Source organism: Coffea arabica, chromosome 2c, assembly GCF_036785885.1.
Source record: "Coffea arabica cultivar ET-39 chromosome 2c, Coffea Arabica ET-39 HiFi, whole genome shotgun sequence".
In the NCBI taxonomy this organism is placed as follows: Eukaryota; Viridiplantae; Streptophyta; class Magnoliopsida; order Gentianales; family Rubiaceae; genus Coffea; species Coffea arabica.
Genome location: NC_092312.1, coordinates 11,849,875 through 11,872,883, shown reverse-complemented (window position 1 = coordinate 11,872,883; position 23,009 = coordinate 11,849,875). Strand labels below are relative to the sequence as shown.

At 33.6% G+C, this 23,009-nt stretch overlaps 2 protein-coding genes across 3 annotated transcripts; one reads left to right on the top strand and one right to left on the bottom strand.

Moving 5' to 3' along the window:
* Positions 1 to 5,727: 5,727 nt before the first annotated feature.
* LOC113726026 (uncharacterized) lies at positions 5,728 to 7,865 on the top strand. 2 transcript variants are annotated; one of them, XM_027249484.2, is made up of 3 exons: positions 5,728 to 6,046; positions 6,470 to 6,701; positions 7,286 to 7,865. In XM_027249484.2, the coding sequence occupies exons 1-3, from the start codon at positions 5,792 to 5,794 to the stop codon at positions 7,705 to 7,707; spliced, it is 909 nt and encodes a 302-aa protein (XP_027105285.1). In that variant the 5' UTR covers positions 5,728 to 5,791; the 3' UTR covers positions 7,708 to 7,865. The 2 variants fall into 2 exon arrangements, with proteins under 2 accessions (XP_027105285.1, XP_027105286.1); XM_027249485.2 differs by having other exon boundaries at positions 5,729 to 6,046; positions 7,267 to 7,865.
* A 6,783-nt stretch (positions 7,866 to 14,648) lies between these two features.
* Positions 14,649 to 17,125, bottom strand: LOC113726024 (L-type lectin-domain containing receptor kinase VII.1). The gene has a single exon (XM_027249483.2). It carries the CDS (start codon positions 16,934 to 16,936, stop codon positions 14,888 to 14,890), a length of 2,049 nt encoding a protein of 682 aa, XP_027105284.1. The 5' UTR covers positions 16,937 to 17,125; the 3' UTR covers positions 14,649 to 14,887.
* Positions 17,126 to 23,009: the final 5,884 nt, after the last annotated feature.

The following is a 23,009-nucleotide window of genomic DNA, read 5'->3' as shown; positions in this document are numbered from 1 at the left end:
GTGGATGCAGGAGTAGAGAGAAGTTGTGGGTGGTGTTAGACTACACCAAAGACAGACGAGGAGAAGAAGCTGTGCAAGTAGGGATATTTTCTCTGTAATGTAAAACACTATCAGATTAGTAGTATTCTTTAAATTATCAAGACTTTATGAACCACCATTTGTAGCGCCTGTAACTATTAATACTCATATCACAAACCCCAGGAGAAGACTAATGAGTGTGGTAGGCTAGGCGCAAACAAATCTTTAGGAAGGTATATTTTGTTTTCCTGACAAATTGCTGGGTAGGAGGATTTAATTAAGTTTTGGAGCAAACCTTTTAACTTCTCTTCTCCTCCTCAGACAAGGTGGAGGAGCTGGACAATAGGCAGTCCAGCAACAATCATTTCTCTTTCATAATTCTAGGGTCTCTTTACTTAAAAGGATTTAGTTTGGAATTTTCGTCATTGGAGTTTTCCTATGTAGAAATAAGAGTTTCGATTTTGATGTCAAATTTAGAGTTCTTTCTTGAACTTGAATTTGGGATTTTATTCTTTTTTTTTTTTCAGGGAAAGAAAAGGTATTAGCAAAAATAAAAATAACCAATTGTATCAATGGCACTAGGATAATTTTGTAGAAGTGAATAATTTTGTTTAGGTAGTCCAGCAAACAATTGTGCGAGAAAATGCCCATGAATTCTTAATTTTTTCTAATTAGGGAAAAAATCAAAACCACAGTGCAAAACTCAGCAAAAGTGTAGTTTCCACCAACAACGACATACACGACTCCTTCAAATCTAAACAAATAGCATCTCATTTTTATATGGTTTCTATAATTTGGTTCCAGATGGTTTTAGAAATCACAAGGCTGGACATGTAGGATTGTAAGATCCTATTTGCCTTTATGCAAATACACGAAATAGATGTTAAGAAATGTTTAAAAAAAAAAGTGTAAATTGAACAACAAAAAAATTTCTACTTAAAGTAATGGTTTTCAACATTACATTCTAGTACCATATAATTTTAGGTGCCACACATTTAATTTTATCTGTGGACTAAACATAAAAAAGAAAGCAACAATGATTTGTTTAAATTGATCAAATATGACATTTAAATCCTGCATTATCAAACATTCTCTTATGTCACAAATTAATTGACATAAAATACGAAGATTCTAATGGTTTAATTAACATTTATCTAAATCTAGCAATCCTATCAGCATTGTAATTGGGTCAGAAAATCGTAAGCTTGTAATAATAGGATCCAGACCCTCACAACTATGTTTCATATATTTAAGAACTAAAGTACAAAAAAAAAAAAAAAAGCTGCTGGTTGCGCCATTAATTATTTTGTTTTGCTGGAAACCTGAGCAGAAGTAGTCAAACGTTGATTTGATTCCCAAACAAAACCTTATTCCGTCTTCATGGATATCTTGAACTGCATTCGTTTGGCTCACCTTTTGGAGTTCATGTAGCATTCAATTTCTATACGTTACGTTTTCTTCTTGATAATAGTGCCAAAAAGATCACTCTATACGCTATTTTTGGCCTACAATACAAGGAGTTAATGTTCAGAGGACGCCATAATAGATAACCATTTTGATGGAATTCTGAATGAATGGTAGGTTGCTTATTCCTTTTGGTAGCTATTACATTGACAGATAAGATGATTTTTTCCGGTAATATCGTATGCAATTGGTTTAGGTGCATGCAAGAGGATTATCGCATCAGAATATCCATTACCTCTTTGACAGCATTATTGCACTTAAAGATTATCACTTGTTAACACAAGCTGAGTGCGTCTACCTTGAATGCTCCATCATAAAAACGAGCATCTAATATGGTAGAAGTTTATTACTAACTCACTCTTTTCTGCAAGCAACTTGAGTGAATGCTTATCGCCAACCGCTACCAGATGCAGTTTGGTCACGAAGTTTGCAGAAATTACCAAATGAAAAATATCCGTGAATAGAAAATTAATTTCAGGGCCAAAGTTCACGTTCTTTTTTTTTTTTTTTTTTTTTTGTGACTACAAAAGTTAGAATTTCTACTGAAATGATGGTGAGAGTCATGTATACCAACTGGTCCTACCAGCTTCTGTCATTTTATGCTGAATCAACGGTTTGTACAAGTTTCTAGCTGCCAACACATGGCTAAATTTGCTGCCCTAAATGGATCACCAAGTGTACAAGTTTCTATGAATTGTATGTCCAGAAATTAGCCAGAACTTCATTTCGTTAACCGTTGCAACTAGTGTTGTTAGACCCAGACTATATCGACCGGTCCGACCGTAAACCGGGCTTCTTTCCAAACTAGCTTATAGTATAAAACCGCTTTAATAAAAAAATCAATCAAATCCATCAAAAATTGGTTAAACAAGTGACCCAATTTGACTGGTTAACCCGATTTTCAAACTTTTCTTTCTTCTTTTCCCCAAATATAAATTGAGTTACCTAAATTGTAACATTTTCATTTATTAAATAAAAAAGTCATCCATTTAGTACAAATATCAAAATTACTCGCTTTCCTAAATGATCTCTAAATCAAGATGTTTTCATTCCTATGATCTCATTAATTTAGCTTCAGTGGTTCCAACTTGCATTAATTTGTTTTAATTTAGTTTTTCAAGTAGGTTTGGAGAATGGATATATTTTAACCATGAATTTACATTTTTATATATAAAGGTGTATATTTGATTGCAAGTATAATATTTTTGGAACATTTTTCATGATTGGCCAAATATAACCAAGAACTTAATTTCAATATTTCAGAAACTTATAAAAATACAATATAATTATAACATCATGTTGACGTCAGCAAGTTTTTGAGAACGGTTCGCTAATCCGACCCACCCAATAGTTTAACGGAGTCGCTATCCGATCCGAATTTAACACCATTGGTTGCAACTACAATTTGGCATCCCATTATTTTTTCCCCCTTATCAATTCGGTCTGTCCTAATCACGCATGACATATTTTAATTGCCGACAGGTAGAATTTCGTACTCTTATCTCATAGGCAAGACGCCGCGTATTTGTGACATTCGCACATCAGAGTCGACTAAGCTTTTATCCATGCAACATCACATATGACATTTGAATCGTCTAATTAAGAATCACAGGATCAAACATATAGAAATCCTTTATAAACAAAAAAAAAAAAAAAAGAAGCAAAGTATAGCCTTCTTTTTCATTTTTAAGACCATACATAAAAATACACTTGAAGATATGTTAAAGAAAATTGTAATGTCAACAAAAAGTTACTTCAATTTAAATATATGGTTTTCAACATTATACACATGATAGCAAATAAATTTAGGTGCCTTACACGTATTGCCAGTAAATTCTTGGAAAGGCGATGTCCTTAACTAATTAAATTGTCTTTAATTAATAATATGTCATGGTTCAAAGATGCTTCCTCATTGCTTTCGGGTCGCTATTGGCACGCAAGATAATTTATCTGGTAACTGATATTTTATTATTGTCTTCTCAATTGGTTTAGGTACATGCTAGAGGATTATCCCATCATATTATCCAGACAGACCTTTTGTTCAGTTTTTTTTTTTTTTTTTTTTTTGATTGAAGTGACTGGTCGCATCAATTTTGTCTTTTGATGCTGAATGATGTATTTGCGCCCACCCATGTGGTAGGTTTAGAATGGTTTTGCCACATTTCATCATCCACTGTATCTAGAGGTGTAAACTGGAAACCAAGCTGCAGCCAACACCTGGCTAACTGAAGGGTACAAGTTTCTATGGAGGGAAATCAAAGAAAATGGCCCCTCCCCAGTAATTTCTGTTGAGCTTGCATTAATAGCAAATGAATGAATCATAGCAGTACAAGTTATGAACCAGTGTTTATTTCTCATGTTATGATCGATGGTAACAAAGTCAAATCACGTGAACTTTTAATGAGAATTAAAATTGTAAGCCACTAAATCGAGGACGAGAAGTGACGAAAGATATAAAGAACAGGAAGGTTGAAAATGAAATTGATAAGATACGTGGAAGACGAGAACTGCAATCTGTCAGCCGTTAACTTCTGCATTTGTCGCTCGCAGGTTAACCTGCAGAATGTACGTGTCCGTCCGTGTAAGTAGCATGGAGCTGGCATTTGAAGAACTAATTAACGAGATTGCAACAACGTTATCCATGGATATTCATTCCATGTGTGTCAACGATTGGTCTCCTTTTCTTTCGTGAAAATGAATGAAACATGGGAAACCCAATTAGTCTTGTTAAATTTATGTTTGAAGTCTGATGGAATTGATCATACTCACAACTGTTAAATCCATCCAAGAGTTCACGTTCTTCTTCTTTTTTTTTTTTTTTTTTTTTTTTGTTGTTGTTGTGTTGGGGTGCAAGATCTACTTATTCTACTTAAGAGTATTTATTTTTAAATTAATAATTCTTATATATATTGACGTTGACGGGACAATGCCGTCCTCTTTTTTTTTTTTTTATTACCGTTTGTTTGTTGAAAAAAAAAAAAAGAATATTCACATGTAAAATAAAGAAGATGCCATCCTCATTTTTTTAATCTTTTTTCGTTTTTGCCTTTTTCGCTCCGTTCTTACTCCCAATCATCGCATATTTTAATTACCGGAATTACCCTACCTATATTCTAAATTTCGAACTTATCCATGGTCAGTTTCGTCCATAGGCCGACAACCAAAACCATGGGCAAGACGCCGCGTATGGCAACATCATTGTTGTTTGACGTTAGGTAGCGCATCCCAGTTGGTCCCACCTCATTGGATAAACCTAAAGAATTGACGATCAGGATTCTGCCACGTTCAATAGAGATCCAATTTCCACATTATTGTTGGTCCCACCAGTTCAAGATTAGGATAGGATGACCAAATAATGGCAACATAAAGATTGGAAATATGCGGTTTGCCCCTTCTATTCTTGCTGACTATCTCATTGTACCACAAGACCCCATTACTTACATTTTTTTTTCTTTTTTTCCCCATTACTTACATTGAATTGCAATTTCTTTAGAAATATATATATATATATATATCAAGTAATAAAAGTAGCTTGTTCTTCAACTATGGCTACTTTGCAAAAGCACTCGTGGTTTTTAAAGCAAAACATTTTTTTCCTTAAAGTTTATTCTTAGATGTGTATTGTTCACCACATTCTACTCATATTAGAGCTCAAAAATTATTCTCTATACAAATGCTTACTTTAGCTCATAGCTCAACTAGAAAGATTTAGTTCCCAAATTTTTTAGCTCTCAATTGAAGTATCAACATTGTTGTTGTTCACATTCTTGAATTGATGTCAGAAATTAAAAGTTAAATTGACATATTACGCAGTTTAAAATAAACAATCAAGAATAATAAAGTGAGATTGCAATATTTGCATTAAAAGTATAAGTATTGAAGGGATCAATTTAATGTAATCAAATTATTTCAGGTAGTTTAGGTGTATGAATTTGAGATATAGGTATAAAATTCAGGGGGGATCTACATTTTTTTTCCCTGGAGAGCCTTAAACTACAATTTCCCGAATATTCGAGCATATCCACAAGCTTCAAGAGTTGAGTTGATCAAATAATTGACCAGCTCCTGACGTGGATCCTGGCTGTCTGGTCCGCCGAACTTGACCTTACTTGATGGAGCTTAACCAATAATACGGCGCCACCTAGATGCAGTGCAGGGCAAACATGTTCCTAGGGTTTGATCGTGCCACAGCGGATAACGGGGTCCCACATACCGTCTGGCCTTTGTATATATACCCATTTCCAAAGATTTGGAAAGACAACCCAAAATATTAGAAAAATTGTGACAGCATAAACCAACGGCTGAAGCAATGGCTAGAATTTCCAGAAATCACCGGATTTTGACGTGGGATAATCGGGAAATTGAGTATTCCGGTGACCCCGCGATCCATATACCGGATACAGTTTTCAGATTTCTTGATGAAGAAAGTGAAGGGTCGTTGGTTGGCAGCTTTAGTGACAATGGTGAATATGAAATCCAGGACGACGATAATAACGAAGAGAAAGACGTTCCAGCGAATGATCGAGATAAAAGTTTTTGGGAATCACAAAATCAGCTGTTGCAAGTAAGATTCCTTTCTTTCTCTATCTGTTTTTCTTTGAGAATTACAGGCATTGTTCTTCTTTTGATTCATCAACGTGCCTCAAATCCACAAAATTGTCATGCATGGTCCTGAATTCCATTTTTGATTCTCCAAATTCAGCACATTACATAGAATTTTAAGTATACTTAAAGAAGAATGAGAAATAGTACTTCAAAAGTTAAACAAGCTTGCGAATGATGGCGGCAATATCAATTATCAAATGAAGAATGTGGAAACGGAAAATTCATGTTCAAGCCTTACAATATTGCATGAATTTACTTCCTTTTTTCATTTAACAAGTCCTCTTTGATATTCTGATGTTCTGAATTGTTGTCTCGAATATCCTTTGATCTCTCAGGAGGAACTATAATTGGTATTAACATTTGTGAAGTGTTATTGGTTCAGGGTACATTATGCAGAACAAGTTCTGTAGAATCAAAAATCAGAACTGTCACAAAAGAAGCAGTAAAAGAAGTACAACAGTCGGGGAATCTGATCTGTAATTGCGGAAGAGCAACTAATGCTGACGGTTGCAAAAATTGTCTGATGAAAGAGGTCTGCAGACGTCTTCAAAGTGCAGGTTTTAATAGTGCAATTTGCAAGTCTAAGTGGAGGAGCTCACCAGATATTCCATCAGGTAATTCAAAATTCCTATATCTGCTTTAGTAATTACTATTTTATTGTCAGATTGGCTGTTTATATTTTGTATAATTTTATATTAGGGACCACTCCTATCAAGATCTACAACAACTCTTCAGCTGTCAAACTATTAATAAAATTTTGTCCATAAATGAGCTCCATCTATATCTATAGCCTGTGATGCAGAGATATTTAGCTCCAATCTGAAACCTGTTTGCAACAGTAGCCATGCACCTGTAGATGGTTCACTTTTTCTTGAGGGTCATGTTCTGTTAGCTGGTTAAAAGCTCCGTGGACTTCTTCTTTCTCCATAACTTTTTTGTCCTACCTTGTCTAAATGTGCAACAATAAGTGACAAATTTCATTACTTGGTTATGAAAAAAATATCGATCGCCTTCTTCTTTATATAAAACAACAACAACAAATGAAAAGACAACTCAGTGGTCCAGTTAATTACTCTCCTCCTAAGTGAAGAAGATGATGCTTAGGAACTCCAAGAAATAAAGAATATTTCTGCTTCTTTTTCAATTCCAACCGAATCTTAATAGGCTTCTCAATTGCAGCACTTACGCTGTTTTGCAGGTGAACATACCTTTCTGGATGTAATAGACAACTCAAGTTCCAAAAAAGAAGCGAGGGTGATCATAGAATTGAGTTTTCGAGCCGAATTTGAGATGGCAAGAGCAAGTGAAGAATATAACCAGCTTATCAAGAGGCTTCCCGACGTATTTGTAGGTAAAATTGAAAGATTGTTGTCTTTAATCAAGATTTTGTGCTCGGCAGCTAAAAGGTGCATGAAGGACAAGAAAATGCACTTGGGGCCATGGAGAAAACACAAATACATGCAAGCTAAATGGCTGAAAACTTGTGAACGTACAACATCTTCTGCACCCTTATCGACAGCATGCTCTAGCCGACCAGCTCGGCCGAGGGCTTCCATGCTTACAGTAGATTTGTTGGAGAGCATGCCCGGTTTACATCTTACAGCAGTTGAAGTCATATAGATCATCTGTACCACTTCTACTTGGCCTTCAATTTTCGTGTGTGTGTACAAAATAGCGAGATGGCCTCGGGCCATCGAGAAAATCTTCTTGTGCTTTTTGATCGTTTGCTCTACCGTGTGTATCTATATTTTGGTCTGATAATATTTTTGGTTTTGAAAGGAATTGCAGTCACAAATATTATACCATTCTTGAAAGACAAAGCCCATTAATGGTAGGCTGCGAATTGTAAACAAGATGTCTCATCTAATTTCGAAATTAAATGCACTTAAATTAGTACTTTTGAACAGTTACTAATGCATTTGATTTTAATATTCCTTCCTACCTAGTTTAACCAATTTAAAGTGAGTTACAACTATCAAAAGGAGATTTGGCCTCTAAATAAATTCATCTTACTTTGTAGAGGAAGAGAAAATGTTGAAATAAAATTAGACAGAGAGTACTCATTTGATTTCAATCACTAATAATAAAAGTAAGGGATATAAAAAAAAAAAAAGATAAAGAAACTGTAGGTACGGCCCTTCAAATGAAACAACAAAAGAAATCTATCAATCCGAAAAAGAATAGTTGTTTCTTCTGTGAAATTGAAGGGTATAAAAAGAAGCATTGTACCAACTATCACGCTTAGTGTGCTAAAAAAAATATGCTTCTTAATTTGGTTTATGTATCGAGACACATATGGTAATTAGATTTTAGTGCAACGACTCACATTAGTGTGTCTATGTAGGGTTGTCTGAATTGCCGAAAATCTAATGATAATATAAGATATATCGACGTAGGTGATAACAAAACAGTTCAAATTGAAATAATAAAAGTTTTTAAATTATTGTTAAAAATTAGATTTTATTTGAATCTTAATAAAATATTTATTGTACCGTCTTTTCGACGAAATTTGATTTTTATTTCTGTTTTGAACAAAGTTAGTTATTTTTGTTGATTTAAAAATAAAAAATTTTAATTGTTTCATGATTCAAAATTAGTTAGTTATGATTATTTAATACACTATAATAATCTATATTTAATTGATACAATTATCTCATTTAATGAATCCTTATATTTATGTACTAGAAGAGTAAAGAGAAAATTAACCAATGAGAATTCGACTGCATTATGGCATAAGAGATTAGGTCATATATCCAGACGGAGAATAAAAAAACTCGTGTCAAATGAAAATCTCGATTGCTTGAATTTAATAGATTTTGATGATTTTATTAGCTGTATAAAGAAGAAACAAACTAATAAAAGAAGATTTGAAACTAATAAATTATTAGACGTCTTAAATCTTATACATAATATCTGTTTGAAATGGTCAACAATATTTTATAACGTTCATAGAGAATTTTTCAAGATATGACTATATATGTCTCATTTTTGAAAAATTACAGTTGTTGGACATGTTCAAAATTTTTAAAATTGAAGTTGAGAATCAACTCAACAAAATAGTTAAAAACGTTAGATCTGACCATGGTTATGAATACTATGACAAATATTGCGGTTCATATAAACAACGTCCATGATCATTTGCTAAATATCTAGAAAAATACGATATCGTCTCACAGTACATTATGCTGAATTCACCCACTATGAATGATGTAATTGAAACACGAAATAGAACACTTAAAAATGTGATAAGGAGTATAATATGTTATTCTACCTTACCAGAGTTAGTTTGAGAAGAAGCACTTAAAAAGTTTCAACTAAAGTAATTATCAAAATTCCTTATAAGTTTTGGACAGGAAAAAAACTCATTTTGAAACATTTACATATTTGGAAATATCCAATTGAAACAAAACCTTATAGGTCAAATGAAAATAAATTGGACTTAAGAATGGTTAGTTGTTATTTTATTGAATATTTTGAGAGATTCGGGGGTTACAAATTTTATGATCTCATGACTAAATTGATTTTCAAAAGGCAAAATGTTCGAATCTTTGAAAATGTCGAATTTGGGGGAGAAGATATAGTAAGAGACCTTATTTTGAAGAGAAATATGTTAACATTTCCACAAGTTTCATTGATCTTATTCAAAATTCTATTCATGATCTTGATTGTGATACAACAAATCAAGATAATATAAAAAAAATAAACAGTTATAGAATAACAAACTCCACCTCTTCAAGAATCAGTGCCATTAAAAAAATTCACTAGAGAAAAGAGAAGTCCAGTGTCAGATGATTACATTATTTTTTAAAAAAAATATAAGGATGACACTGAATTGATGGAAGATTATTCAATCAACTTTTGTCAAGTTATGAAAAATTTAAATTTTAAAAGTGGATTGATGCCATGAATGATTAAATTTATAAAAGACAATGATATTTAGGATCTTGTCCCATTGTCAGAAGGAGTGAAATTTATTGGTTGTAAATAAATATTTAAAATCAAGAGAGATTCGAAAAGTAATGTGAAAAGTTACAAATCTCATCTTGTCGCTAAGAATTTTACACTATAAAGAAATTTTATCTCTTTTCTTTTCGAAAGATTCTTTTAAAATTATCATGGCATTAGTAGAATATTTCAATCTTGAATTACATCAAATGGATGTAAAAACAGCGATTTTCAATGGTAACATTGATGAGATAATCTATATGGCGTAGTTAAAAAATTTTGTATCGAGAGATCCAAAACATATGGAGTATGTTTGGATTGAGATTTGAGTTAAAATAATTTGCTTCACGAATTTTAATCATATTTTTTATTTTTTCAATCACCTTTTTATTTCACGTACATTACATCATAAAATGTGTTACAGTAATTATCTCAAATAAATCATCTCAATAAACTCCTATTCAAACGAACTCATAATTTACAAATTTAAAAAATTTATTTATGAATTTAAACAAGTATCTCGACAATAATATTTCAAGAATTAATTGCGTCTGAGTTACCTCACACTAACGGAAATAGATGTTAGAGTTTGTGGGAAGGGCGAGATTTATGAGATATATACCTAAGGGCATTCTTATGTATTTGCAAAAAATTTGGGAGGCGAAGTATAATATTCACCAAGTTATAAGTAGAGACTTTTAGTATTTTAGGGGGACAAAAAGAGACTTCTAAACTCTTGGGATCTAAAACCTAATTTCTATATAAGTATGTGAAACATTTATACAACTTTTTAGGGGAATCATGGGGGTGGGAGAGGGGAGAAGCGAGCCTTTCCTCACATATTCTCTTGGAGAATTAGAGCAAATTACCCAATTAACTAACCACTGAACTTTTTGAATAATTAAAAAATTTGTCCACTCAACTATCAATAATATATTTTTACCCACTGAACTATCAAATGTGTAAATTTTCGGTCATTTCGTCTAATTCTATCATTAACTTTACCCACTGAACTATGATTTATTAGACATACTATTGGCAGTTAGATCTAGTAAAATTAACGGTAGAATCAGATGAAACCATCCAAAATTTATATTTTTAATAGTTCAGTAAATAAAAATATACTATTAACAGCTGAGTGGTCAAAACTCCACTATTCAAAAAATTTAATGGCTATCCAGATAATTTACTTTGGAGAATTCTGCCAAATGATAATGATCCATATGGTAAGATATACGCATAAGTTTCCAAAAAATGTGTTACCATAATAAGAAAGAATTATCCATCCATGTGTATGCTAGTAATTGAGGCACACATAAGTAAGCACAACTAAACAAGGGATTAAATCGCTGTTTGGATTGTAGGTCGAGGGTTTAAAACTCATCTGAAGTAAAAAAAAAAATTCAAGGAGGTGCCAATGCACCCTTTTGGTCTAGTCAGACCCATATATCTGCTAGCCCCTTATACAGCCTCTTTAAACTCCCCCTCCTTCTAAAATAGGATAGATTAAATTATACAAATGTTGTAATTACGGTAAAAATATTAAAAAAAAAGTAAGTGCAATTAATAAAAGCAAATTTATTCGTAAAAATTATTTTTCTTCAAAGTTTAAGTGTTAAAAGGAAAAAATAAGTATTGCTGAGGTGATTAAAGAAAAAGGAAAATATGAAGAAAGGAAAGAAAAAACAATCCTGGCCGATATTTTGTTTCACACTTTTACATATCCACTATAAAGTCGGACCGAAGTATCAACACTTTGGTTTGAGCAACACAAAAAATTGGGAAGATGAGAAGTTACCGTGGTTTTTTTTTCAATGTAGTTATATATGGAGCTATTTCACCCTCCATGCTAAGGGTAAAATCAACAAAACAATCAACCAGTGATAAGCTGAACTCGATTTGATCATTACTATGAAATTAGCAGCATTTTAGATTAATTAGAAACAATACATTTTTACCAACCCTCTCTAAAGTCTAAATAGGTTGGCATAATACTGGGGGTTATTATCATTTTACCCCCTTAAACTATATCATTACTATCAGTTTACCTCATAACGTTATCTTTTAGTCGCTTTACCTAGAGGTGCTATCGAGCCGAGTCGAGCTCGAGTAGCATCATACTCGAGCTCGAGCTCGATCAAAATTTGTGCTACTCGAGCTCGAGCTCGATCGAGTAAAAAAATTTGGACTCGAGCTCGACTCGATGAAATAAAACTAAACTCGAGCTCGACTCGTTTGAGCTCGAGTAAGCTCGAGTAAAATATCAAACCCAAGCTACTCGAGTTCGAGTTTTGAAATAAATCTATAATTTTTTTTAAAATATATAATATATAATATAATATAAATAAAATATGAAAACTCGATTAAGCTCGACGAGCACTCAAGTATTTATTTCTTGAGCTCGAACTCGACTCGTTAAATTTAACGAGTAGCTCGAGCTCGAGCTCGAGCTCGATTTTACCGAGCTCGAGTCAAGCTTTTGATCAAGTTGCTCGCGAACTACTCGCGAGCAGCTTGACTTGCTAGCACCCCTAACTTTACCCCCATAAGTAATTCAACTCAACATGTTAAAAAATTTTAGACAAAAATACTCTTTTATTTTATAGCATTACTACATTGTTATAATCACTTTATTCGTTTAAATTATAGGGATACAATCACTTTAGTTCCTAACATTATTTTCTTGACATTTTACATCATCGTTAATCTAACTAGTATGGTCAAAAAATTTTAAATATATTTACACTTTTTTATATATAATTAAAAATAAAAAAATTGGAATGGTTATTCTTCCTTTTTATTCACTTTAAGAGATCGAAAAACATAAAAATAAAAGAATTTTCTCAAATTTCTTTTTTTTCACATTTATTAATACTTAGAAAAAAAAAGATAGGAAAGAAGGAGACAAAAAATTAGATTTTGCAAAAAAAAAAAAGAAAATAAAGAAAAGTCTAACATTATTGTATTACTTTAAGATTGTTGAGATTAGGATTGAAATTTGATGATAAAAAAAAAGTGAAATAATTTTAAAATAATAAAAGTATTTAATTCTTTCTTATTTGTAATTTTTAAAAAAAGAATTGAGCTCTCTCTCTCCCTCTCCCCTTCCTCCTTCTCCTCTCTATCTTTTTATTTTTTTTTCAATATGAATAAGATTGTCAAGAAGAAAGAAATTAATATTTTGACTTTTTTTCTTGATACTAAAAAGGAGAAGAGTCATTCTAAATTTTTTATTATTTTTATCATGCAAAGAGGAGGGTATTTTCTTCTAAAATTTTTTAACTTCCTAAATTGGTTTAATGATAGGATAAATTGTCTAAAAAATAATTCTATGGGTAAATTGATAATGAGACTATATTTTATGGGGGTAAGGTGATAATAATTTTAAGGGTTAAACATGTCTTTTCACTTTAATTAATAAACTCCGTTAAATTTGACCGTTAATCTTAGGGGTAAAGTGACTAAAAGATAATGTTAAAAAGAAAATTGATAGTAACACCAAACGTTACGAGGGTAAAGTGATAATAACCCTAATACTGGTGTATAATATGTTTCTATATAGAGTGATATCCATGATTCGACTTTCGAGTAGGGGTGACAATCGGGTCGGGTTGAGACCCGAGTATAACAGAAAATCCGCTGACCCGAACCTGACCCGCCAACCCGAAACGGGTCAGGATACCTGACACGAACCCGAAAATTTCGGGTTGACGGGTTGGCGGGTCGACCCGAAACTTAATTTTAATTTATTAATTTATCACTGTAATTTCTAATAAAATCAATTTCTCACAAAATTAATTACATAATCAAGTAATAAAAATTTAAATAAATAATTCCAAACCAAATCTAAAATAAATTAAACACCATAAAAGTGTTTTATCCCAAACCAAATATAAAATAAATTAAAACAGTACATAGGTAAAAAATAATATAATATATTCTTTGTCCAAATATAATAATTTCAACTTCACACAAGTTAAATAAATTCATTTAGGATTAAGTAATTAATGCCTTTGAAAAAAAAGAATAACTTAGTTTAGTTAGATAAAATAATTTTTATGTTTATTAAATTATTTTTAATTCGTAAACGGGTCATATCAGGTCACCTATGGGTTGACCCGAAATCGACCTGTTTTATTTTTGAGTTCATCGGGTTCGACCCGATTCTGACCCGAACTCTCGAAATCTCAACCCAAACCCATTAATTTCGTGTTAGATTTGTGTCGTGTTTTCGGGTCGTGTCGGAAATTGCTACCCCTACTTTCGAGGCGGCTGATTCTGAAATACTGCTCTTTTTCCCTTGCATCCGGCGGCAGGGAACGCTGATCACCTGGCCCCCTCTAGTGTCTCTGGATTCCAGCCTGGTATGCGGCAAACTCCTCCTTTTTGGCTCCCTAATTTTGTCACTTGATCTTGTCCGAGAGGAAAATGGCATTCGTATAAATCTTTACTACATCATTTTGTTCGTAGGACAATCTTTAAAGAAGAAACATCCTTCTTTGCATCTAGAGAGAGCTCAAGCTATCATTTACATTGCAACTAGACTTAAAGAACACTGCAAAGCCTAACAAATGTGTCATAACAAAAGGAAACCTCTGAACAAGGAAAAAAAAATCTTTTGCGAAAGCAGAATAAATGAAGGTATAAAGAAAGAGTACAGATTGAAAACCACAAGCCTTTCTATCCTAATCTACAATATGATTCTGCTGATTTGCCCACTTCATTTTCCTCAACCACGGCATGTCCCATTCCCAAGTGAGCCAGGCCTGGGAATTGGGGATACATTCAGTTCCAGAAAGATTGTATCGTCGGAGAAAATTTTGTTCATCATTTAAATTGATGTGTGTGTGCGTATTCACCTACCCTCCACCATAGATTTGGACCAAGAAAGTGACATCGAAGAGGACAAATCCACTCTGATCTCGTCAAATGTGGGGTGTGAACCAATACTGATTGAGCAATTAGGCCAAATATCCCTTGATTTCATCCTCTGAAGAAGGTGTACGTCCATATCTTCACCGTCAGATTCATCTGCATCAGTCTTTCCTTCAAAGAATTTCACGACCTGTCTCATTGTTGGTCTGACACTAGGGTCAGGGTGCGCACATAACAAGCCTAAATGCATCATTTTTTCGACTTCCTCTTCATCGCATTTCCCTTCCAACCTTAATCTCTCATCCGTGGCATTAAGCAATTCGCCTCGTCTCATTAGCTCCCATGCCCAATCTACAAGAGGTGGCTTTCCTTCTTCTATTGGTTGTCTGCCACAGATGACTTCCAAGATCAAGACTCCGAATCCAAACACATCTGTTTGTGTCGATGCCCTGCCATTCTTGACCAACTCCGGTGCCATGTACCCTACCGTCCCAACAACCATAGTTGTGGCAGCCACTTGGCCATGATCATGCAGTCTAGCCAAGCCAAAATCACCTAATCTTGCATTCATGTCTTTGTCAAGTAAAACATTGCTGGCCTTAATATCCCTGTGCAGCACCTTAGCTTCCCAGCCCTCATGTAAGTACGAGAGTGCTGAAGCCACATCCTTTACAATCCTAAGTCTGTCTTCACAATTCAACATTTTACTCTCATCACACCCAAAAATTCTCTTGTCTAGGCTCCCATTTTCCATATAATCATAAACCAAAATGAAGCTACCTTTCTCCTTCTTACACCAGCCTCTCAATCCCACCAAATTTCTATGCTTTAGCCTTCCTAAGCTCGAAATCTCTGATATAAATTCTCTCATCCCTTCACTATTTTGGTGAGAAATTCGCTTAACTGCTACGGCCGCCCCTCCTGGCATTATGCCTCTGTAGACTTTCCCATTACCTCCAACTCCAATAACGTTTTCATCAGAAAAATTCTTTGTAGCAGCTTCAATTTCTTGATAAGTAATCCTATGAGGCCAATACTCTAATTCCCAATCTTCCATTTCTTCTCTTTCCCTCTTTCTTCTCTGACTATTTTTGATCAAAAAGACAGAAATTAAAGATCCAACAAGCAGTAAAATAAAAAGGCCAACAGTCATACCTGCAATGAACACTTTTTCTTTATAAATTGGATCTTTGGGAAGCTCAAATGACGGCAAACCGCTTGAGATCAATGCATCACTCAGCGAAAAATTCGTATTACTAAAACTCCAAGCTAAAATCTTGTGACTTTCAACCAGCTGCCCTGTCGCTGAAGTGAATCCAACATACATTTCATCTTGAAAAACTTGTGAAAGGTTAAGCGTTGCATTCAACAAAGGCTGTTTGGGCCTTTTGATCCCAGTTGGTGCCATGGTCACCTTAACTCTAGAATCAGCATAATCAATCCAAACTTGATAAGTCTTGCCATCATTCATCTTCAGTGGCTTGAAGGGCTGGCCATCATCAGGCCAGTAGCCAGCATCATTAGCAACTTCCGATACAAGTGAATTGACATCTAATCCCACATGATTATCACTTATATCCTTGAATTCTTCATTCTTGAACACATCAAATTCAACTCCAAAAAGATGGTTACCAGGAAGACCATTATTTGTCAAGTTTAACAGGCCTAAATTCTGAGCTGCGTCGGTGCCTTCAATACCTGTTTCTGGTACAAACAAGAAAACTATGCCATGACCAGGCTGGTACTTCTTGTTGGGAGCCATAGCAAAAATGAAAGATGTCGAAAATGGAAGCACATATGATGAAGTCGCTTGCTTTGTGACAATCTTTGCAGGGTACAGAGCACGACCAATTGAGAAAACTGTTTCATTTGTTAGTGTGAGGATGTGAGATTCGATGGTTGCGTTGCCATAAAGGGATATACTGGAAGAATTGAAGCTGTTGTAGACAAAATCTATTGCTAACACTGATTGGATGGATAGAATTGCGAATAGAAGATAAGGAAGAAGAATTTGTGGTCGATTCTTCATCGGAGACAAGATGAAAGAGAAGTGTTTTTCATGGAGGAAATTATCATTTGATGAAGCAACCTTTCTCTAGAACAGGAAAAGACAGACCATCATGGCACCATCTGAGTTGCTCCGAGAGGTTGAATACAGTTTTCAAGTCCTATTTTGACTGGATGCTTCCAAAATTAACCCCTCGGACTCTGAGCCTTTATATATATATATATATATATTTAACCACTATTCAACTTAATATACTACTTCTTAGTATTTGTCCTTCTGTCATGAAATATTATAGTCTAAATTGCCTGCTAACTTGCTAAGTGCTAACTAGATAAATTGCAGTCGGAGAATCTATCATTGCTGCATTTCTTCTTCTTCTTTTTTTTTTTTTTCTGGTAAGATGTCATTGTTGGATATTTCTTCGTAGTTGACATGGTAATTCATCATCAACACTTTTTTCTTTTTCTTTTTTTTTTTTTTGGGTTTGGCAATACACTATTAACTCTTGATTTCATCAGGGAAAATAACTGCTCAAGTTAAATATAAAATAAAAAGCAAGTTTGGTAGACACTTTTGTCCCTAAAAGTGATCGATAAACTAATGTGTCATGCGGAGAGGTGGTGTTGAAATGATTACGATTGCTTAATGAAAATTGTATGTATCCCTATTTGGACTCTTTCCCTTTGTGGCTTTAATTTACAAATATATATATATATACACACACACACACAAGCAGCCGTTACAGGTATTCCTGTTTGAACTCTTTCCCTTTGTGGCTTAATTTACAAATACACAAACATTCTCTACCGTTACAAATCATTTATAAAGCTTTGTAAAGAATTAATGATATCTTTTGAAAAAAAAAAATCATAGTAATATCTGTTAATATATGCAAATGCCTCCATGTAGCCAGCTTAACTTAACGAATTTTCGTATAACTAGCTCGTCAAAAGAGCCATCATGAAAAAAAGACCACCGGTGGTGGTGTGTTTTGTGTGTTATAAGGACAAAGGGTAAACGGTAGTTGTGCCTCGTTAAGAAAACCTCAAATTACGCAAGTGTCGAAAACATGAGAGAAGTCTGCAATTGAAAGGAAGCTTTATCCCAGTTTACATTCATCATTCATCCTGTACTTCTTGCACTTTCTTCTCCATGTGCCTAAATTAAATCTCCTCCAGATCGAGGCGTCGTGGGCAAGCAACAAAGGTTTCTTTCTGTTCATGGCCGCCTTTTGTCTAATCAACACATTCAACAACGGAGCCGTAGCCCAACTTGCAAGAGTAAATCCCTTTAAATAAAGACAATAATATGAAACTACAGGGAAGGTTCTGACCATGTGGACAGACACAGAGACAGGTGTAAAATGTTCACAATGCTATGGTGGATTACTGACTCCAATGTCCTACGAAGAGTTAAACAGTGGAGGGATAAAGCAGCAAATTAGGCTCCGAGGAAATGGAGAGGCGGCTAAATGGTCTGAGGAAATATCTAGGATGGCTGCAAACGTGGAATATTGCAGCTCGTGTGCAGAACCCTTCCTGGAATATTTCGGCGGGTGACTTTTGCTCTTTGACTACGGCTGTGCTTGCGCATGTCCAAGGTAACATGAGAACACTAAGCTAAGGCATGGCGTGTTTACATGTAAAGGTATGAAAAACAATTGAGAATTTTCAAAACTACAAAGATTTATAAAGTGGAAAAATAGAAAAACTACAATCACTTGAACCGTACACCACTTTAAACTAGAATGTTTTTTTCTTGTTTTAGAGTGATTAAGCTCAATATAACAACTTCAGGGGTTTTAATGCACGAAACAAATCTCTACTTTAGCAAATTTCACCGAGTCATCTGGTTTAACTCATAGTTTCGCCTTGCTTGAAATGTTTATGGTCTTGTTTGGATTATAGTTTTTTTTTAAAAAAAATTATATTTTCTGTGATCATATATTTCAATTATCTTTTTATGTCGCATATATCAAATTATTATAGTATTTTCTTTAATAAAAACTCTAGAAACTAACAATCCAAACTAGAACTAAGGAATTAGAAAGGTAGAATAAATCGGGACCAGTAATCCTATAAGATAAATTTGTCAATTGTTTGTGCTGGCTGAAAATATGTGGTTACACTGAAGATTAAAGTTTAACAATGAAATGCTTATAATACCGGCCCCGCGCCGGGGGTGGGAGGGGAGGGGTTCTAGAATTATTAATATTTTCCATAGTAATGCGTTTCTATTGGGTCGCTAATGTTCTAATTAATATCGGATTATCTAATGATGGGTACTGATTTAGAGGGTTTTAAGTGTCGGATTTTTTGAAAATGTAGGATTTGGTGAGGAATTTTCGTAATAATGTAACGCATCATGTGTGTCAATTGGATGCCATTTTTTCTACAAAAAATTCTTGCATAATTAAGCTGGATCTTTTTTCAGCATGAGATTGGTTGGGGTTGGGTGGTACGGGAGGAAGAAAGTGTAAGTGAGAGATCTCAAGTTTGAGTTCTCCTACTTATCCTAAAAAAAAAAAAACTATGGGAATGGTCAACGTCTCTGAAGTTTTCTTTTCTTGTTTTTTTTTTCGGTGAACAAAATATCTATGTAGTTATCAACGGACAAATAACAGTACTGTCAACGTGTATTTTGTTATTTGGACCCCACCTAAGTGGACTTTTGGGTCGACGGAAATTAGGGTCACTGGACAAGGAAAGAAATGGGCCCAAGTCTCTCGACGATTCTAGGGTTATCCCCATCTGGATGTTGTCCAGAGGTCCAGACCGTCCGAGAATTGAGAGTATTTTGTTTAATAAGGTATTGTAAGACAGATTCTATCACAATCAACGAGACAGCCCATTATGTAATCCTTTGTACTACTCTATCTTCCAATAATTTGACTTGTTATCTTCGTGGGGATAACTTTGCGAAAAGGACAATTTTGGTCTTATGTTTTATGAAAACCAAATTTCATCCTTTATCTTCAAAAAATAAGGGTAATGTGGGAAATTTGACCAAATTTTTAAACGGGCCTCATACAAAAGGCTTTTCATTGTGTGTGGGTATCCTAGAGAGAGGGAGGAGGCGTATGCGAATAGACCCAAGAAAGTTATTAAGAATTTGAAGGAAAATGTTTCAAGGGAATCGTATAACTTTTTATAATTGGTCGTATATTACAGAGAAGGAGGAGGCGGATGGGAATAGACCCAACAAAGTTATTAAGAATTTAGAGAAAAAAGTTTCAAGAAAATGGGAAGACAAAGTTTTTTTTTTTTTCTTTGCCTTTTTCGTGTATATTTTCCAGCATAAACGGCCGCCAAGACAATGCCTTTGATTCAAACTTGAAGAAAGTACTTGCAAGCTTCAAGTTTTCAACTTAGAGTGAGAGCAGTTTTTATTCGCATTGCATTCATGTGTTAGCTAAAAGCAATCTAACGCAATTCCTACGTTTCACAAACGTCATTTCTGCTATCCAACCAAATTGGTTTCTGACTGGTTCCATTCTAGTGATGACAAGACAATTTGATATTATGAATTATGATGACGGCTCCTCTAGTAAGGTCAGCTTCGGACTAGAATGATTTAGAACATATAACATGATTAGAGGTAAATCCACCTTTAAACAAAGGCTTTCCATGCATTTCATTTTCTTTGATGGAGAAAAGATGTAACAAAAAATTAAGCAGGATTCAAACGCCTGGCTGTTAACTTGGATCCATTAAGATAAAAGACTTGGTCTGGCTTGTTGGCTTTTGAGTGGGTAAAGAAATCATCGCTAATCTAATCCGCCAATCCTGAAAAAGTCAAAAAACACACTTGGAATCCAATTTAAATCAATGAAGTTTTTGTCTGGTAAAGACGTCCGGACATCATCAATCATCAATTATTGGGCCTATGTCGCAAAGAATCATCTTTATCAAGTAGTAACTGAACGGTAGATGATGTTGAAAATTTTCAAAATTTGTATTTGGTGATTCTAAGATATACATACATGTATTGTATTATGAATCAAATGATTCTAAGATGTATATACATTGCGATAAATGCATATTCATTCATGAATATATTCATGTATGTGGAAATCGTTGAATGTAAAGATAGACTCATATCTTTGATCATAGAATTATGTGATGTATGAATTAAAGTACATAAATTTGTACACAATACATTAAATCTATCCGTACAAGTATTTATTAAATTCATTTATTTTTTAAATAATCTCTCATATATATAGAGGTCAAGTAGAGAGTGTTTTACTGTAGAAAATCACTTTTCTACTATTTTGAATTCTCTCAAAAAGCACTCCTTAGTTTAAGAAGGTTTGTCTTACTTTGTGCAAGAGTTTATGACAAACAAATTTTATTTTATTTTAGAAAATATTTGTCCAAAATTATTGCACGTTATATCGGACAAATACAGTTCAAAAAAAAAAGTAATATACAATTACAATTTGAAATCAATTCTTATTATTTTGTCCGTTAGTTCATTGTAATACCCTTAAGAGATGATGCATCACCTCACCTTCGAGGATGAAGTGGGCAACCATCAGATATTTTTTCCGTCTAGAAAACTGCTTCCCTGACAGCAACAGTTTTCGCCATTTCAACGCTCGCAAGCCCAAGCCCTGCTGGGAACTGCTTTGCCAGACCGGCAAGGAAGACTTCATTACGCGACGAAACAGAGCCATCAAAGTTGATCTTATAATGATGCGAAATAAGGGTGGGCAAAATCGAAAAATTTCAATTTATCGATCGAATCGAATTGAATTCGGAATTTCGAATTCGACAATTCGGAATGGAAATCGGAATATCTGATTTTGAATTTGTCGAATTCGGATCGAATTTAGTAATGAGATTTTTCAAATCGAAAATTCCGATTTCGAATTCACAAATCAAAATCGAAATTCGAAATTCCTATTTCGAATTTAAATCTGTTTTTCATATATATATATATATATATATTATTATATAATATTTATATTATAATAATAATTTTTATATTCATGAATTCGGTGAAATCGGAATTCCCATTTCGATTTCAATTTTGTTTTCGCACATATATATATAATATTTTTTTTATATATATGTAATATAATATTTATATAATAATCATCATCATTTTTATATTCATGAATTTGGTGAAATCGGAGTTTACCGAATTCCGAATTGAATTCAGAACGAATTCGAATTTGGAATTGGTGAATTCGAAATCGAAATCGGTCGAAAATTCTGATACCAAAATTTTCGAAAAATTTCGATTTCAAAGTTCCGAATTACCGATTTCGATTTTGATTCACACCCCTAATACGAAATGAATGAGCTAACCAATGTGGATGTGGCTTGTTTGGATTGTATTTTTTTGGATTTTTTTGTAGAAAATTTACTGTAACGATTTGATATATGTGAGGTAAAAAAGTGATTGAAAAATATGTTCACGAAAAATATAACAAATTTTCTTTGAAAAATGGCAATCCAAACACTGCTTATTAACCCAAATTTATTGCCTACACTGTAGATGGTAGTATTATTGATTGTCCCTGCGAATATTAGGATGATAATCAACAATATTTTTCTCATGTTATCTTTACAAATTCCAAATGGTAATTTCTGGCCACCATTAGTTATCATTGGCTTCTCTTCAATTACATGATTCTCATCATTTTGGCTTGCTCTTGTGGTATCTCTCCATAACCAGTTAAATTCAAGTAATTAAATTAAATGATAAAAGACAAACTAACAATTCCTTTAGTTGAAAAGAGTATAAAATTGACGCAAGAGTTGATATTTTGTTATTGTTAAAGAGTTGAGACTCTTGATTAATGTACTTAATTAACTGAGAAATAGATATTTTTCTCAAGGAAAAATTTATTTGATAGGTTATTATCACTTTACGAGTTAATCATATATACATTGATAGTATATACATTATTACCATTGGATGCACGGCACATGTAAAATTTGAATTTTAAATTGAAAATCTTACTAGTTATCGTGTATTCAATGATGATAATGTATACATTATCTATCACCTTATACACGTACACTTAGGAAATATCTTAGTGGGGCAAAATTTTTTTTTTTTTTGGTATCACCTTATAATTCTC